The sequence below is a fragment of the Mytilus edulis genome, chromosome 13 (assembly GCF_963676685.1).
Source record: "Mytilus edulis chromosome 13, xbMytEdul2.2, whole genome shotgun sequence".
Lineage (NCBI taxonomy): Eukaryota > Metazoa > Mollusca > Bivalvia > Mytilida > Mytilidae > Mytilus > Mytilus edulis.
The window spans coordinates 18371645-18392450 of NC_092356.1; the positions used below are offsets into that span (position 1 = coordinate 18371645).

At 31.2% G+C, this 20806-nt stretch overlaps 1 protein-coding gene across 9 annotated transcripts in view; it reads left to right on the plus strand.

Annotated features, from left to right (window-relative positions):
• LOC139501490 (N-acetylated-alpha-linked acidic dipeptidase 2-like) overlaps positions 1 to 20806 on the plus strand; it is a 60989-nt gene that overhangs the window by 17323 nt on the left and 22860 nt on the right. For 4 of the 9 annotated variants that reach the window (XM_071290583.1, XM_071290579.1, XM_071290584.1 and 1 more), the window contains one exon: positions 19925 to 20195. In XM_071290583.1, coding sequence (XP_071146684.1) covers positions 19926 to 20195 — 270 coding nt within the window. In that variant the 5' untranslated portion in view covers position 19925. Of the gene's footprint in view, positions 1 to 8387; positions 9074 to 10593; positions 11142 to 11246; positions 11352 to 15317; positions 15341 to 19924; positions 20196 to 20806 lie in introns of those variants that run through there. The other 5 variants (XM_071290577.1, XM_071290582.1, XM_071290580.1 and 2 more) reach the window with 5 other exon arrangements.

Below are 20806 nucleotides of genomic sequence, written 5' to 3' on the forward strand. Positions count from 1 at the left end.
CTTAAATAAAGAAAAGCTATGATTATGTCATCTCATGCTGATTAATGGACAGGAAAGTGCTTTTCAGCCAAGATCTCAAGTCATATTTAATCCTATTCATGGATCAGTTCAAGAGTCCAGTCCAAGTATTCCAGTCAAGATTTTACACTTTGTCTTCTTGGGAAAGATGTAATGGTATTACACCATTAATCCAGTTCACCTTATATTTGACTTAACATTGATTATACAGTGAAGAACTACTGTTATTACCCTATAAAACCTTTTTATGGTCATGTTAGCATCTACTTTGGTCAATCAATAGAAACTAAATAGATACAAAGTAAAAACAGAAAGTCTTTACGACAGATTTGGGAATTTTGGGTTAAGTTAATGTATATTCTGATTAAATGGTCATAGTCATGATAGTATTGTATAGCTAGAGTCTTGAGTTATCTATCTTAAGATTAAGCATTTTATTTGGCTGTGTTTCAGTATCTTTATGTACCAGAAAGTGTAAAACTTAATTGTGGACTATATAATTGACTCATTTTAACAAAGATCAAATTAGATTTAAAATTGAACCAACAAATTTTAAGTTTTATTATGCATATCATATATGTACAAAGAAGAAAGCTGGAATCTAAAACATTCAAAGGATTCAAATGTTTTCAGCTTTTATTTTACAGGATTATGGGACTTTGACTATATTTTCAAGTACCGCGGTACTATGTATGACTGTGACAACTGGTGAACCCAACTCTGGGATCATTTGAATTGACAATAAGCTCTCATACATGGTTCTATTTGTTGTACAACCATCTCAAATAGACCATCTTCACAGGAGTTATGGCACTTTGATTATTTTTCTTTCTAGAAATGTAACAATAACACCTTGTCAATGCAACTCCTCTGAGACCATTTTACAGGTATCTCTTATACTTGGTACTGTTGTTTGCCATCAATTGAAGTTGAACATATTGTTAACTGTCCTTAATGGGAGTTATAGGACTTTGACCAGTTGTACCACAATGACACATTTAACCCACAATTTTATTACTCATATAAACTGTGCAAGTGGAACATTTTGCAACAGTGTGGGGATCTTTGCATGGCAGTTAGTACATAGACAGAAAATTTTTATAAGATATATATGTCTATAAACTTTAATGTAAATAAAAGTTTTTTTTCAAATGGATTTGTGTAGGAAGAAAAAAATATCAAATAACTACGGTAATATGTTTTTTTTTAGCTATATAGTGATAATAGGGAAGCAAGAAGTAATTTTCCGAAGTCTCCATAGTAATTGGATTAGGAAAGGAAACTTAAGTTTATAGGAGTAATTATTGTATAGTCTGATATTTGACAAAATCTGGCGGCAACATTGTGTTTCCGTAATGTAGATGTCTTCTAAAAAGGCACTTCATTGTAAATTTGATGATTAAGTTTGCAATTAGTTTTAGGAAATTCTTTAATGAATCTATCCAACTGATTTATTTCAAGAAATCCATGTCTTGAATTCTAAGTAATTGCTTTCTCCCAGAAGAAAAATTACTCTATATTAAGCTCTCGACATTTATAATACATCTCTATATAGAATATTTTGGAGAAAACTTGAGATTGACAGTCCTCATTAAACCTCTATTCCCCCGTAATCCTGTTGAGCTGTTTCAATTTAAACAGTACATGACAAAAGTTGTTGTTTTTAATCAATTGTGAAATTGATTACTGCTTGCAAGTTGTTAATTCTGTGTATAATCAAAAAGTTGACTTTCAGGATTAAGATTTTAAAAAGTCTTTAAGAATATTTTATAGATAAATGCAATAGTGAAATTGATTACTGCATGCAAGTTGTTAATCCTGTGTTTAATCGAAAAGCTGATTTTCTAGATAAACAATTTAAAAAGTATTTTCGAATTTTATGTTTTTATTTTATTGATAAATGACAATAAAGAATAACTGAGGGAGGATAGGACCTTTATCGGGACTCCGGGATCGCGTGTTTTAAAGCTCGGGATTTCTGGATTGACCCTTTCGGAATTTGGGAATTCTTTTTTTCAAATTTCGGGATGTCAGGATTTATTTTTTTTAAATTCGAGACCTCAGGATTTCGTGTTTTTAAGCCCGGGATTTCGGGATCAGGACCCCTCCTACCCTCCCTCATAACTGCTGCCTGCATGCACCAGTCGTACAATAAATTAATATTTTTATGATGGAGGTTAGTTCAAATGTACTTCCAGCAGTATATACATTTGTATACTGTAAACCAACTTATTTTTCGTGAATACTTGAATATTTATTTCGTGTTAAGTCCTTGCCAACCATTCTGGCATCAATTTTTTTTTTTTTAATTTACTTTTTGTACAATTAAATCAGAAAAGATTCAAGTTTTACATATTTGTGACAATTTATATATACTTAATTTTTCTTATGCAAAAGACGCAAAAAAAATAAATAATCGCAAACATTATATTATGGTTTACAGTAATTTCGACATCAATGTCAATGATTGTACAATGCATTTATCAGTATCATTCCCTTAGTGGGATTCCAAACCAAAATATCCATGAAAAAACAATCTTTCTTCAATTCACGGAAATTTGTATCCACGAAAATAAATCAAATGATTTCACAGTATCTGTTAAACGTAGAAAACTGGCTCTTACAGAGAATTTTATAGTCATCTGATGAATCTTGACAAAATCTTAATTAAAATCTTTGTGTATGATACATCCCGTTCAATGGTTTAGGATTCCTATCTGGCTGTTATTGACACGTACTATCAAATCAATATGAAAATTGATTAAGACAGATAGAGGCGACTTTGTGCGATATATCAGATTTTTCTAAATCATTGGTCGACTAAGTGACCAGTTAAGTGTAACAGTATCTTCTAACATTCTGGTTGTCGACTACTTGATTAATTACATTTGCATAGCTTATGTCAGGATTTAATGTGATGAAATATTGCAAATATAAAGACAGTGCGGCTTCTGTTTTTTGTACAACAAAAATTGTTGAACACTTATATTGCTTAAATTTACAATGTTTGCCACTTTCTTAGCTCAGGTGCAGATCATTAGGATTTGATATTAAAGGGTGTGGGTGACGCTCAGGAGACTTAAAGGACTGAGTTGAAGGACTGTACTTTGACAAAAGAATAGCAGTACCCGTAGTTTAAAATATAAATTACATGCTTTATTATTTTTTAGAGGGGGCATATGAGCGGGTGTACCCCAAATCTGAATTACAGTGTGTTCAAAATGGTTTCAGCTGCTCACCTTTAATTTGTAAAGAAAGGAAATTTTGAAGATAATGTTTAAAAAGTTTTTCAATTTGTAGTTTTAATGTACATTCTATACAAATTTATAGCTTGCTGTTCGGTGTGCCCTTTATAGATTGCTTTTTTGTGTGCCCTTTATAGCTTGCTGTTTTGTGTACGTGCCCTTTATAGCTTGCTGTTTGGTGTGTCCTTTATAGCTTGCTGTTCGGTGTGCCCTTTATAGCTTGATTTTTGGTGTGCTCTTTATGGCTTGCTGTTTCTTGTGCCCTTTATAGCTTGCTGTTCGGTGTGCCCTTTATAGCTTGCTTTTTGGTGTGCTCTTTATGGCTTGCTGTTTCTTGTGCCCTTTATAGATTGCTGTTCCATGTGCCCTTTATAGCTTGCTGTCGGTGTGCCCTTTATAGCTTGCTGTTCGATGTGCCCTTTACAGCTTGCTGTTCCTTGTGCCTTTTATAGCTTGCTGTTCGGTGTGTCCTTTAATATAGCTTGTTGTTCGGTGTGCCCTTTATAGCTTGCTGTTCGGTGCCCTTTATAGTTCGCTGTTCCTTGTGCCCTTTATAGCTTGCTGTTCAGTGTGCCCTTTATAGCTTGCTGTTCGGCGTGTCCTTTATAGCTTGCTGTTTGGTGTGCCCTTTAAAGCTTGCTGTTCCTTATGCCCTTTATAGCTTGCTGTACGGTGTGTCCTTTATAGCTTGCTGTTCGGTGTGCCCTTTATAGCTTGCTTTTTGGTGTGTCCTTTATAGCTTGCTGTTCCTTGTGCCCTTTATAGCTTGCTGTTTGGTGTGTCCTTTATAGCTTGCTGTTTGGTGTGCCCTTTATAGCTTGCTGTTCCTTGTGCCCTTTATAGCTGGCTGTTCGGTGTGCCCTTTATAGCTTGCTGTTCGGTGTGCCCTTTATAGCGTGCTGTTCCTTGTGCCCTTTATAGCTTGCTGTTTGGTGTGTCCTTTATAGCTTGCTTTTTGATGTGTCCTTTATAGCTTGCTGTTCCTTGTGCCCTTTATAGCTTGCTGTTCGGTGTGTCCTTTATAGCTTGCTGTTTGGTGTATCCTTTATAGCTTGCTGTTCGGTGTACCCTTTATAGCTTGCTGTTCAGTGAGCCAAGGCTCTGTGTTAAAGACCATACTTTGACCTATAACGGTTTACTTTTTCAAATTATGACATTGATGAAGAGTTGTCTCATTGGCACTCATACCAAATCTTCTTATATCTATATAGTTCCAGTTGTAAAACTATTTGCTGTGAATTACACTGTTGAATGAATTCAATCTGCATTGATAAAAGCAATTAACTTTATGAAGATTAAATGAACTATGTAATTTCAGAAGTAAATTAAAACTCTTATCAGATTCTTATTTAATATCAGCAAATATGACAGAAAATAATTGAATTTATCCGGGGAATGTTTCAACATTAAAGCTTTTCTGAGTTTTCCTAGAAATATTAAGTAAAATGTCACGGGAAACATGAGGAGAAATGTTATCACAATTAATACTGCATAATTCCAAATATCAGCATAAAACGAATTAAATTCTGCAGTGAGTTAATATTATATAACAATTTCCTTAATTTATAAAGAAAGTCAATATTTACAGGTTGATATTGAATAAACCAGGGAATTTTTGATGTTGAAAATTTTGAAATTTGTGAAATTTTTTCTACATAATTGCATATTGATTAATTATAATAGAAATTCAAATTAATTCAACAATTTCATCTTACTCAAGACTTGATTGTATAGTGTTAGAACAAAGTTAAATTTGCTAGCAAAAAATGCTTTTATATTGATTGGAAATATTGTTAGTCATGAAAGACATGTTTAAGTGTTAACCAAAATGTTAATGCTTTGCATGCATATATATATATAAATAACATGTATTAGAATTGATCATGTTTTTTTGTCTTTAATTGTAATTACATTACCATGATGATTGACAGGAATTAATCAAGTACATGATAATGAAAATAGTGTAAAAAGAAATTCTTACTCATGAGTAAGTCAAAAGGCAATCCTTAATTCTCACAAGAAGAGCACATTTATGCAGCAGCAATCATGAGAATAGTATGAAATTGTGTTAAAGGACATTCTTTCTTGCTGTGTTGAAGACCTATTGGTGGCCTTCAGCTGTATTCTTTTCTATGGTCAAGGTGTTGTCTCTTTGACACATTCCCCATTTCCATTCTCAATTTTATTATATAAAAGAGTTTGAATATCCTTATGGCATCTTTAACCTCTAATTTATTGCAAAAAGCATAGAAAAAAGGTAGGAACATTTTAAATAGTTTGTAGGTGTAGATATACAAAATGCAGGTTATAAGTTTTATAGAACTTTTTTTTTATTTAATTACGGTTCAGTTGACCTTATTTTAACCAGAAACTAAAGTTACATGAGTTAAATAGGGACATTTAAAGTCTAAGATCATGGTGCTTTTTTGAAACACAAATAGCATAGACACTACATTGCACTGTAAGTGTTCTCAGCTGTGTTAAATCAGGCCAAAAAGTGCAGTATTGAATTATTTATTCACTGTTTTCGTTGCCTAGCAATATATTATAAATAATAAAGTGACTTTTATGTCTTGTTTAGAATAGCATTTGAATGACACAGCATTACATTGAGCAAATGTCTGGGTTGAGGATATTGTAAAAATTCCCAAGTGAATCCCTTTTCTGACACATAAAAGCTTATATATGTTATGCAAATATATCATTTCATCGTTTCAGCATGAATAAGCTGTCAATTTCTTCCAAATATATTACTCTACGACAAATATCAAAGTTGGCGGTGGTAGAAATTTCATCAGGAAAGGATGTTGGCTCACAGACGAAATATTAAGATCTATGTTATTTTGTTTTCGGTTTAGAGATTAAGTTAATGGACGACCGAACATCAATGACACTAATTTTATAGGATAGGTTATTACGGCTATCATAGATTTTCCAAGATGTTAGAATCGTCACTCTGCTGTAGTTGGTTAGAGTGTTAAAAAAGCATTATCTATAAGGACTAAATTAGCCTCCGTAATTAGAGAGCTCATTCACCATATTATTGGAAATTTCTTTGATTACTGGTTGTTAGGTTCACTTGATAGTTTTGGCAAGCCGATACTATATTTTGATAAAGTGGTCTTTATTTTTTGTCTGTTTGAGGAATTATATAATGTTGATTGATTTGTATGGTGTTTTATAAGTCCCAACAGCACAAAAGGATTTAACGAGGGTTTGGATGAGAGTTTTCATTAAAAATTAAGTTACTTCCAATTTTTTTTTATCACTTTCCCAATTCTTTACTAATTATTTGACCATCTCAATAGTTGAATTCTCTTTTCTTTTTTCTTGTGTTTTTTTCAATTTTTCTCTTATAGTTCTTTATTTTGTATGTTAATTTTTCACTTACTAGTTTGTTATTTTGTATGTTAATTTTTTCCCTTAGTTTGTTATTTTGTATGTTAAATTTTCACTTAGTTTGCTATTTTGTATGTTAATTTTTCACATACTTAAGTTTGTTATTTTGTATGTTAATTTTTCTCTGTTTTGTAAAACTACCTGACTGGTATTGTGGCGCTGTTGATGTACGTCAGCCCTTAATTGCAGGGTCAAATCAAGTACATGTATGTGCTCTTCTCTAAGCATGAATAAATTAAACAGGTTGTCAACTCTAAGCATGAGTCAAACAGGTTGTCAACTCTAAGCATGAGTCAAACAGATTGTCAACTCTAAGCATGAGTCAAACAGGTTGTCAACTCTAAGCATGAGTCAAACAGGTTGTCAACTCTAAGCATGAGTCAAACAGGTTGTCAACTCTAAGCATGAGTCAAACAGGTTGTCAACTCTAAGCATGAGTCAAACAGGTTGTCAACTCTAAGCATGAGTCAAACAGATTGTCAACTCTAAGCATGAGTCAAACAGGTTGTCAACTCTAAGCATGAGTCAAACAGGTTGTCAACTCTAAGCATGAGTCAAACAGGTTGTCAACTCTAAGCATGAGTCAAACAGGTTGTCAACTCTAAGCATGAGTCAAACAGGTTGTCTTGACGGCAGATTGTTTTTAATAAAGCCTGATAAGTTTAAGTGTGTAATGTCTTCCTGAGCCGACTGTTTCTTTGTATGCTATAGAACTTCTAAAATAATTAAGGCTTTGCTTGTTAGTTTGTACAAAGCAGAGTTTATATTGAATTCACATCATGTTTTCATGTTCTCATCCCGAAGATGCATTTAATTTTCCTATGGACATTAAACAGCACAACATCATCATCATCTATGTTCATTGTAATATTAAGCATATTGTATTGCATGCAGTTAAGACATGTGCTTTTATTCCAAAGTTATTTGCACTTGCATAAAAGAATGGCAGATTTGATGAATAGGTCATAGTTTAGTATGCAGGGAACTGCATTTGTGTTAATTGGTCGATTTGGACATTTGTTATTGATAAATTGATCAGCTAGAATATAGCTGTATATTATAACAGAGAAGATAATTGAAAGTAAATGAAGCAAGTGCTATTACTCGGGCAGTCATTGATATTTCTACAAATATCATCCGAAAAAACTGAGAACTTTGTGTAGGTTTGCTGGTCAAATTCAATTACTTGATCATAAATGTGAGTTGCTTGGATTTTAAATAATGTAGAACCTTGTGTTATAGTGTCGACTCAGTTGTTGTAAATTCAATAACTCTTAAAGTTGAGTAATGCTTGCATGGATTTTAAATTCCATTTACATGTAGAAAATAATGGATAGAAAAGGTGTTTTATGACTTTATGATAGCATCTCTATTGTGCAAGTTCTCAATATCATGTTTTTGATATTGGCACATTAAAAGTCGTATTGTTGTGGAAAGTGTTGAACATTTGTAAATATCTGTTGTGAAAGTGACAGAATTTAATTGGCATTGTATTTGAAAATCTATGGTAGTGATGTAACACTAGTATTATTGCAAAAGTATATTTGGAACCAATGAATTGGAAATTTTTATGATGCTATCGAGATGATTTCTAATAATTGAGAATGTTAGTGTCCTGGTACCATCAATTGGAAAATTTTCTGTTTGTACTAGAATACGTACAGATCCCGTAGCTATTTAAACAGCGTAAATATTTTAAAGAACGTCAAAAATCATCAATCAAAAAATTTGCAGACTTGCATTGTGGAATTAGAATAATGGATTACCGACTCTTTAAAACAGAATACTTAAGAACTGTAATGAAATTAAAACCATCAAGAATTACATCATGAACTTTCGCTTTTTGTCGTAGAATATAATAACTGAATTATTTCCAGATAGAAATGAAGTCAGTGAATCAATACTATGTATCTTTAACTTAATTGTAAAGTACACTGTCGAGTAGATGCCATTTAAATTAAATTTGAGGACACAATTACAATGTAATTGGGGAGTATTATTGCAGATTTCATTTATTTTCTTTGTATTCTGCGTAATGTCTTTTTCTGTGATTTTAAACGGAACTATTTAAAACAGATATAAAGTGACGGCAGAAGAAGTGGGATTAAGAAGGATTACTGCAACGTTTTCATACACAAGGCGGCTTATTCGTTTTAAAAGCCATAAAAGCGATGGAACTGAATATTCCGTGATGACTTGATTTTCTTAAATTTAATTGCTGCATTGGTTTTTAAGGATTGCTTGGTTACCTTGTTGACATTTAGAATTATTCATTTAAAGTGTAAAATGTGAATGAGCTGAAGGTATAACAGCAATCATTGCATAATTTGCTGACTGTGGAAGTAATTTTGCCTCCAATTTTTTGACAAGGAAATGACAAGTATTCTAGTTTCTGTTTTCGGTAACAGCAGGTTTGTTGAATTTTCTAATATTTTTTTTATATTTTAACTTGAACCAACAGTGGTTGATTGATTGTTGATATGCAATGCGACTTTTAGCATTTTTGGCTATAAAGTACCAGCCAGGTTTTATTAAGAGGAGGGAGTTTAAGCATGAGTATCTGGTGTTTAAGACCAACAAACGGCAGGCAAACTGGCAATCACTTGAAAGTGACAAGCAAAAAAAAATAAAACAACTTTAATTTAAAGTTTATAGTAATTACATTAATCTGTTATCATTTTGATGTATAGAAGAGAGCATATTTCATGATTAAATTTTTGATACCTGTATTTTTTTAGGAATGAAAAGTGCATTTTTAAACTTACTGCTTTTTAAACTTGAAAATATGTTGCAATGAAAATGGCAAATGTGTTTCTGGAAAATAAATGTGCCCATGCAGTGTCCCAATGCGATCGACAGTGTATGAAATTTTTTAATCTTAGTTTTTTGTTTGCTTTAATTGCTGTAACAGATTGGGAAATAATGATACAATCATAACATTATTGATTTTGAGTTTGAATTAAAAAAAATTAATACAACCATAATTTTTAATTTATATATTTCACATATGCACACAGCTGTTAATCACTGCAGCTGGGACTATTTTTCATTCTTTCTTACATGATGACATTTAGGCTCTGTATCTCCTTGAACGTCCAGGAAATATTTGCCACTGGACACATCAATTTAATCTAAATGTTATGGCATACAGAATTTAGATTTGCATGCCATTTTCAGGAAATGGAAAATTATTTAAGGATTTGAATAACAACGCAGCAAGACTTCCATTTTACCTTCACCCCTTTTACCCTTAGTATTTTGCCTATAATATAATTCTGTAAATTAGGGGAGTTAATGGTTGGAAGACTTTTCATATTACATTTTTTCCAAAATATGAAGATCTGTGACCTGACTGATGCTTATTACAATTGAGTTATTCCCAATTAAAAAATTGTAATGTATTTTTTAGGAGTTGTCTTTTTTTAAATATTAAATTTCAGATGTTGATCAGGATTTTTAAATTTAGGAGGGTGGGGAAATCAAACCATGGCAAAGTTGGGAGTGGGATTTGTTACAGTGCTTCACACTTTTGTAGTTGCCATATATAGCTCCTCAAGTGGACCTGCTGTGCATGGTGCTGTATCTTTATAATAAGTCCATGTGATATTTTTTGACTTGCACTGGGACCATAGATCTTTGGTCCACCAAACAAACAAGAAAATATCATCAGCACCTTCAGAGTTACAGATCAGCAGGTGATTTAAGGCCTGATAACTCTGAAATAATGCTCTTCAAAATATCATTCATACATGGTTAGTCATGAACAGAAAATTAGTGGGAGATTATGAAAAAGTAATATACTTTTTATCCCATTAAAAGTTATTCTGGTTATCAGGCTAATTAATCTAATGTTCATAATTCACTAACTATCAGTCCCCTGTGAGGACATTGTGTAAAACACGGTATCGATTAATGACCCATTTTTATATGTGTTTTTATACTTTTAATTGTATTTCAAAGGATGTATGCTATCAATCTTAAATACATTTCATAAAACAAAACAGCACTTTAGCGAAAAACACAATTATATTCTTGACAATGATCAATGGATTTTTGTAATGTTAAGTTTTCATACTTAAAGTCGTTGCACTATTGTTATTATTTATAAATATTGATATAATGCGATATATGAGGATTACAAGTACATAATTATATAAACATAAAGTTGTCAACAAGGTTTTATCCTGTTTAATATTCGTAACTTACAATGCTTACTTTGTAGAATTTTAAGTTTACCTTGTTTAATAATACCTTCAACATGTTTAAAGCTCTTTAGTTGAAATTTCAAGTGAGGATTTGTATGTGCTATTTTTAACATCATATTTGTTTACACTTTGTGTTCTAAATTTATAACGAAAAATATAGACAGGATGGGTTGTGTGTGGTTGGTTTTTTCAATTGGATAAAAACTTGAAAGGATTCCTAGGAGATCATGATGTAGTAATATATATTTACAATGTAAGTCTGTTTAATATAAAGGTATGTGTATGTAATAAACTTTACTTACATTTACTATTGATTTTTTAAATGAAATTTATCTTTAACATGTTTGATATATATATATACATGTATATATACCTTGATGCACACCTGTGTAAAATAATGTTATGCAAGTGTGCTCAAAAAAGGGGAATGGGGATACATAATAAATAAACTACAGAAGCAGTATTATATCCTGTAATGCAACAGGTCAGTCAATATATGTAGAAATGAATGAATTGTTTGTAAAAAAGGGGGGTGAAAATTCATATATTTTTTTACTACAGTGAAATTTGTCACATGTCAAGTAAGTGGACTATAAAAGGGAATGGGATTATATTGGTATGCTTCAGAGGTGTTAAACATCATGGACTACATTGGGTTGTCAGATGCATGGTCAGACAATATAGTTTTAGACACATGAGCGAATTGATTGTGAAAAAAGGGGGGTGGAAAATTCATATATTTGACTATAGTGAAATTTATGCAAGCCATGACATATATATAACCTGTCTTAGTGGGAGAGTTTCACTGTATTAAGATTGTATACGTTAAGAAGGTAACAAGTGTAAATGCATGGAGGTGCATGGATATATATATATCACGCCTTTATTTGCAAAATATGAAAACATGCTAAAAAATAAAGAAATATTTATATCTTTAATTAAAGTTGGAAAAAAATAATTTATATTCTTAAAAGCAATGTTATATATATATTACACTCTTCACCAAGGCATTTTGCTATGAAAGACTTTATATCCCACACTTTTTGAAGTCTGTGAAAATATCTTATGTCTGCCATAATGGTGATAACTTATAATTTTAAGGGACTGATTAAAGTCATTAATCATTTTCATTAGGACAAGGATTATCAAAATTACATAATAAATATGTGAAGTTTTTTCTGTTGTCTAGACTAAACCAGTCAGTAAATACCATCAAATTAAAGTAATATTAGGTCAATAAATATTTACTCAAAATACTTAATTCTATATTGCAAAGCCAATATAATTAAATGTGAATAATTAACTTATGGTAGGACTGTAAGTAAACATAGTAAATATATGATAATTTAATCAAAGAAAGTAAAAATTTAGATACCAAGGAGACCTAAGGCCTCACGGTCATAAAACTTTCGAGCATGATTTTTGTACTCAGACTCGAAAATCAACCAATCAAATTGCTGGATTTCATGTTTCGAGCATGATTTTTGTGCTCCGAACACTGAGCAAAGTTATTAAAATTATGCCTTCAAGGCCTGAAATAAATAAAAGTAAAGATAATCTGACATATTATATGCATGCAATTGCAATTAAAACATTCAATCCACAAAACACCACAAGATAACCTATTGATTGAACTTAAAACAATCACGACACTAAACAATGCTAAAACTGGTATGAAGTCAGACCCCCTAAAGGTGTGCAAGCTAAGTTAGCTAACAAAACATAATTGGGGCCTTTCAAGTGAAGTTACAACTGACTTACAATTTGGTTACAAATCTGGTGACTAGGTTGTATGTCTGGAGACTTGCAAGACATGAATTAAAACCTATTAGCTGCTTCCTGTTTTGGGGCATACTGCACAGAAAAATATTGATTGCTTTCAGTTTCTACATGTATCTGCGACTCTGCAGCCTAAGCCTATTATCTCACCAAGGAATGACCGTTCCACTTTTTATTTAGCTGGTCAAATAAGTGCATATATCATTGTGAACAGTTATATTATATTTTAAAGTCTATTACAAGAGACGGAATATTGAGCTTTGGGTATTTACAATACTGATAACAAAATAATCCATAAGTTATTTATACAAATTTGGTCAAAGTTTCTCAGTGCAAATCAACAAATAGATATTTTTTTTTATAAACTTAACTATGTTAGTTTTCATTCATTTATAAGCAACTGTTCGGACACAGATGTTCTGCCACGGTTTCTGAGTCCTTGAACTGATATTAATAATTGGGTTATAGATTCATCTGTCGATTAATACATGTAACACATGCAAATACAATGTAGCCATTGTTAGCCGATTATTGTATTAGCGGCTGTAATTTCCCTAAACGAATTAACTATTAAGTGCTGTCTTATACAAGATTCTTCAGTTATTTACATGGGAATTGATCGTTAGGATATGCATGATATATGTAAAGATGAAATAAATGAGAAATTATTTAATTTAGTTGATATTCATGTCACATATCATTTATTTGTCAAAGATATTCTTCTCTGTCAATCATCATTACAAAAACACTTTTGGATAAGTCATGCACAAATTGTTTTTTGTTGTGTTTTTTTTACCTTTTTGAAATAAGTAATTATTGTAAATATATTACCAATGCTGTATTACGATGACATTCTTTGATGAAATTAGGTAATTTAGTAATCTTATTTAAACATAAGATTTTATTTACTTGATTCCATATGAAAAGTTCACTTTCCAGATTTATTTCATCATTATATACACTTAATCCATAGGATATGTACTAATTGATATATGTTTCATTTATTGTTATTGACAGCTTTGAACTTAAGCGTCAATATTTATTAGTGCATTAAAGTATTCTCGATAAGATCTGTACTTTGTGTCTTAAAGTGTAATTGTTAGTTCATTGTTCTTCAACAGTGCTTTGTATTGATCTGATGAGTGAGTTATGTCCTTTTCTAATGTATTATAAGTTTATTGTTATCCTGTGCTGTTACGCCAGGGATAGGGTTTGGCGCCTGCAAACATGTTTAGCCCCCATGAGGGAGCCTGTAAATCAGAGATTGTCCATTGTTGCTGTATATTAAATTAGTTTATTGTTTATTGTTTTGTTCATAAATCAGGCTTTTAGTTTCCACATTTGGAATTGTTAAACATTTATGTCATGTCAGGTAACCAATAACTTTCAGTATTGGTTTTACTCATTGTTGAAGGCCTTACAATTAATTTTGTTATGACCTTCAGTTTCAAACTTCTTCATCATTTGTCTCTGATGGATGGTAGTTTCATCAGCAATCATGCTACATCTTATTATTGTATAGCTTCTGGCTTCCTGTTTTTATTTTTTCATTTATAAACTCCATAGCACTGTAGCATATGGTGAGATCTCCCTTTGGGGATTTTTTTCATTAGAGAAAAAATGTTTTTGTCATGCAATCCTTTTTTTATGGTGTTTCATACTGATTTATCTTAATTGATGAATAACCATTATGAAAATTGCACTATCAAACACTCAATTTAATGAGTCCAATTGAAAAATCATTAAGAATTAATCTGCTAAACAATATATCAGATTTCATTCTCTATCTTGTTTAAACAAACAATGATGAATCAAGCCATTTCTAAGTAATTTTACAGTTTGTTCTTATTTAAGCTTTTTCATCAATGTCTCAGGCATGCGGAAGATCACAATAAACACTCACAAACATGTTTATTCCCCATCCCCCCAAATTTTTGATGTACCTGTCCCAATTTAGGAGTTTGTACTGGTTATTGCATGTTGGTGTCTGTCATATTTTTTTTCCATTATTGTCTAAATTAGGGCAGTTATATTGGTTTTCTAGTTTGAAATTTTTTTTCTTCACTTTTCGTCATTTAATCAGACAAAGTTCTGAAATTATTGATTGCGTTTGTTATGATTGTTGATAAACAGAAAAATAATCACAGAATGTTAAGGGCAATCAAAATTTACAAACGGATATTAAATTTTTAGCAATTATAGAAAAAAGCATCAAAATGCCATTTTCTATCTGCATGCATGGTTAATGTGAATAATGAAGACTATAAAAAATTATGTGAAAGTTGATATTTATACAGTATAATATCAACGTTTTTTAATTTTCCAATCTCATATCAACCTTAGTAACGATCTTCAAGTAAATAAAATTTTAAATAATGATATATGTAAATACATCACCCGAAAGTCAGACAAAAATTAGCTTCCACATTGTCTGTTTTTCGTAATATCCAATATTAGCTTTAGAGTCTCGTCTTGTTTTTACAGCACTGTATCCAATATATAGCATACAAACAATGCAATGAATTGACTGCTTAGGGCTTAAATACTTAATGAAACACTTTTTAGATAAATTGGATTTGTTTTCACTGTGTAACACGCCAATCTTGTCTAGAGATCTCTCACGGAAAAAGGATCTGTAAATTTTCGTAATTGTATGGATATTTAAAAAAAGAATATATGAAAGTTCATGGTGAGGTAACTATAATTTAATTAATTATAAATTATTTAGTTAAACATGCTAGCACTTCTTTTTGTAATACCAAAATTATTAACAATCATAGCAGATTTCAATTAAGGCATATAATATGACTCATTTACTGAGCTTTGAGAAATTCATTAGCATAGCTTTTATAGTGATATGAACTGTTTTCCTTGCGATATTGGAAAATGAATGAATCTTGAAAACATGTCTTTTGCTGAAATAACAGGGAATTGTGATTAAAGCTATTGTAAATTTGGTATGTTGAAGTCGAAGGTCAAAAAAGGATCAAGCTATTGTGATTTCATTGCTATTCAAAGAGATGGTTTTGTTATTTGTAAATTTTACAGTTTTGAAATTTTTAAGCTTACAAAACAAATGTTTCATGTCAATAAGTAATAGCATTAGATATAGCAATAACCTTCAAGGTTAAATAATCAAGGGAAATAATTCCTGTTCAACTCATCCTTTTGGCGGAATACGCATAGATATATATATATACGGTACACAAAGATTTCAAAAGGACTGTCTTGATGAAATATATGTTCTTTAATTGTTTAAAAAAAGTAAATTTGGTTCCACATAAACAATGCATCTAAGAATTTTTATTCACTTCAGTTTAAGGGAGTATTATTATTCAAGATTTTTTAATTTGGCATTTTTTAGGATTTTAAGTGCATTCTTGGTAAAATTTTCATAACTGCTCACCAAGACAATTTGTAATTTCATTCTCAACTTCAATTGCTAATGACATCTTCTGGAATTAATGAAAATGGTCAATTGTGTAACATTATTTTCAATTTGATGTACCATGCAACATTTATGAAGCTGTAACTCTGTCAAATCCTAAAGATTTTAAAATGAAAAAGTATAAATAAGAAGATGGGGTATGATTTCTAATGAGTCAACTTTCCACAAGAGACCAAATGACACAGAAATTAACAGCTACAGGTCACTGTATGGCCTTCAACAATGAGCAAAGCCCAAACCACATAGTCAGCTATAAACATGATAAAAGGCCCGGATCTCATAAATGTAAAACAATTCAAACGAGAAAGTCAACAGCCTAACTAATGTATCAAAAATGAAGGAAAAGCAAATATATGTAAAATGTACATCAGCGAATTTTTTAATTAAAAAGATTGAAATCCTTTATTTAATTGTCTTTTTGTTGTTTATTTGTTGTCTTAATTATTATATATTTATATATATATACAAGTTGACTGTGATATCTCAATGTATTCAAATCTGGATACATTATGGTAAATTCACTGCAGCTCAAAACTCCAGGCCTGTTTTTTTTAAAACTTAATTAACATCGAATATTATTCTTCTGTAGCTTTCGTCGTTTTGCATTTGCGCCGATCTGCATTTCATTTGCGCCAATTTTTTCTTTCATTTGCGCCAATTTTTGTTTTCTTTGCGCCAATTTTTTACAGGTTATTTACAGGTTAATTACAGGTGAATAGATATAAGAAGATGTGGTATGAGTGCAAATGAGACAACTCTCCATCCAAGTCATGTTATTTTTCATTTATCATTATAGACCTCTTCCGTCATCCAGTTGTACACTATATTCACATACTTTAAAATCAAGAAGTAAAAACCTTAGATAAAAGCACTCTGGTTTAAACTAAAATGACGAATTGAAAATCTGTTTACAGCATTCAAATCCATAAAAACAAAATACATTAAAATCATAAATCTGTTCTTGCTGAGTATTTATAGGCAGCATATATCTAATATATTCCTTTCTTGTGATTTCGTCTCTTCTGTATTTGTTGTAATTGTCAATAATGAAGTCCATCTTTTCTTTGTCTGGCTTACGTACTTATGTGTATGGCCGTCGATGGTTAAAGAATTGACTCCTCGGCTCGTTGCTGTGTGCTATATGTCCATCAATTACAGCAAAGTTCAGAACAATATGAATCAAAATTAACTAAAACCTTTGTTTATAAACAGATTTTACCAATATACCTGTACGGTATTAAGTACATGTATAAGTATATTTTAACTTACCTGTAAATCCAATTAGGAGCAAATATAAAATCGGCGCAAATGAAAGAATGGAAATTTAAAAAATTGGCGCAAATGTCATTATACCTTGTTATTTAAAGAATACCAGAGATCCAAACATTTATCAGTCCAAAGGAATTCTGCTTAGAAACAAGTTTCATCTACTAAAAATTAGAAATTACAGATAATTACATAAAATGTAAAATGAATTAACTAATGGCTCAAACTCCAAGAAAAATTTTGAAAATTCAAAATTGTGGTACTAGTATAATAATATGGAGATCAACTTGCTGTCCTATGTAAATGTATGTTTTGTCCAAGAATCAATCAGACTGATCAGACTTAAGTACCAATTAATTCAGAGATAATAAATCAATAGTCGAAGAAATGTGTAATCACAACATTTATGGTCTTGACCAAATATCTAACATTTTATTTTATGTCTACCATATTCCTGACTGGATTATTGGTGTGTTAAACTCTAGTTATTATAGAGCTCAAAGGTAGCGTTTAGATGAAAGCATCATCAGACAAGAGATGCACTCTTAGTTATTATTGCATTCAGAGGTAGTGTTTAGATGAATGCATGGCTCTGATGTCGATTAAATTCAGTAAAACTTGTATTTAAGTAATAACGGTAGCTGTATTTATTTTAATGGATTTAGGAATAATTGGATATTGTATATGGTTACAGGAAAATTAGAAAACATATTTTTTACAATTTTTAAGCTATTGTTTTTTCTGAATTTCTGAATTATGGACTTCATTTAAACTGAGTTCTACTGTGCATATTGTTGTGTGTTTGTCTTTTCTACATTGGCTAGAGGTAAAGGGGGGGGGGTTGAGATTTAAATAAAAACATGTTTAACCACGCTGCATTTTTGCAAGTCAGGAGCATTTAGCTTTTGTTAGTTTGGTATGATTTTTAACAACACCAGACACAATAACTATAGTAAATACCAATTTTGAGTTTGTGCGTATTTAATTAAAGGAAATAAAACTTGGTCTGCTTTTTATTTTAGTATATGGATTTAACAGATAAAAAATGATTGTTTTACATACGTTATCAGTTAAAATTGCTCAATTTACTTCAAGTTGGTAAAATACAGGAATTTGAAATTTTTATATAGAGATGTGGTTCCATAATCAATCAAACTGACCACAACTTAATTCTTATCTAATGCAAGATTCTGAGATGATAAATCAATATAGTCTATCTACTTGAAGAAATGTGTAATCAGAACATTTATGTTCTTGACCAAATATCTAACATTATATTTCTTGTCTATGTTATTCCCCACTGGATAATATTGGTGTGTTAAACTCTAGTTATTATTGAATTGGAAGGTAGTGTTTAGATGAATTAAAGCATGGCTGGAGATGTCAATTATCTTCAGCAAAACTTGTACTTACATAATAAATGTTACTGTATAGGTTACAGGAAAAGAAGCAATTTTGTAATTCTGTTTGTATCGTTAAACAGGAAGTTTCTTCGAAAGCTTGAGAAGTTAAGTGAAATTTTATTGATGTTTCTTTAAGGCACGAAGAATTGAAAGTAGATTTTTAACTAAGACTTGCATGTGAGAAGATGGATTGAGAAATCGTTGAATTTGTCAGATCCTAAGTTTATCGCTAAATTGCCTTTAAACTTTTGCTCGTGTGCATGAGATTAATAGATAAATCAATGGAGGAAGTTGTGAAATCTTAATGGTTAATTGTTTTTAATGTAAGAGATATTATGTAAAATGATTGAAAATAGACATTGTTGAAAGAACTGTCAATTCACATAAAGGTTTGATTTATTTAAAGGTTGATTGATAGCCTCTTACTGTTTGTAATAGATTTTTATTTACTTCATTTTCAGTAGTGATTCAATACTTGAATGTTGTAGATTCATTTTAGTTTGTGTTTGCCATTAGTATTTGAATAACAGTTTTCAGGATATGAGGAGCCTGCAAATCAGTGGTTTACAGTTATTGAGGGCTTTCTGCTATATTTGTTTTTCAATTTGATTGATTGATTGGTTTTCAGCGCCACTGTCAGTACTTTTAGCTAGTTTGGTAGTTATTCAGGTTAGTTTTTATTAGCAGAAGGTGCCAGGAGAAACCACCAAACTTATGAAGGAATATTATACTGACAATCCTTAAATTAACTAAATTAAGATTGGTGTGGAATGCACCTGCTAAGTGCAGGATTTGAATTTTCTGCAGTGTTAACTGACAGGTTGATACTGTAGTTGGACTACTTAGCCCACTCTGTCTCCTACACAGGTCCCCCCCCCCCCCCCTCATTGTTTTTCAAACTTCTTGATTTACAAAATACCAATTAAGGGAAAGTCATTCTATTAACGTGATCAACAGAATTTATTGCTAATTTTGCTGCTGTATTTCCAACTTGTTTAATCCTGTTCTTGTTATACAGTATGCACAATGATGGGAAAGTCATTCTTGTTATAAAGATTACTAACAATGAGAATCTTTTTCTGTCAACATGATCAACAGAATTTTAGATTGTCATTTATTACTAAATTTTTCCAAATCATTTATCCTGATTTTGTCTTACAGAATGCCAGCGAAGGGGAAGTATATAGCAGGCAAACAGGTCTCCAGGTGGGAAGCAGACACGGACAATGTTGACATCGAATATAAAAACTTGGACACACAGTCAATAGCCCCTGTGCCTTTCTTTAGTGGGCGGAAAGGATGCCTACTCAAGATCTTGTTCCTGCTGGTGTTTTTTTCTGCTGGGATGATACTGGGTTATATGATAAGAAGAAACATTCATGAGACACTGATCAAACAGAAGCCAGCAGTAGAACATCTAGGAATCAAACAGGTTTGTTAGAAATTCATAAAAGTAGAGATGAGATTTTTTGGACACATGGTTAAATTAGGCTACTTAGTATGGTAAGGAGATGTAGTATTATTGCTAATGAGACAACTCACCACAAGAAAACAAATGACTTGAAGGTTATCAACCATAGGTCACACACAGTTAGTGACAGCTTACAAAAATGAGCAAAACATTTGGTTTTAATTCATCAGATCTTTACAAAGCACAAAAACTACTAACAAAAACACATAAGACTTAACTACAATTATGGTAGTACTACTGATGTAGTAACTGAAAGTTAGTTTAAAGCCAATAACAACTAATAAAAAATCATCTCTCTTAGACTAAAATATCCATAGGTACACACCCAACTTCCAATAGATTTAAAAAAAGAGGTCATAATCAGTCAGAGATAAATATGACCTTGAGTCAAATGCAAAAATGTTGGTATAGACAAATGAAGGAATTTGAATGTTCATTTGTGTATAACTAAAAATATCAAGTTGGGTTTTAAATTATTGATATAAAATTAAATCAATATGGTAATACTATATATATATACATAAAAAAAATAATATTTTGATATTTTGGATTTTTATTCAAAATATTTGGGA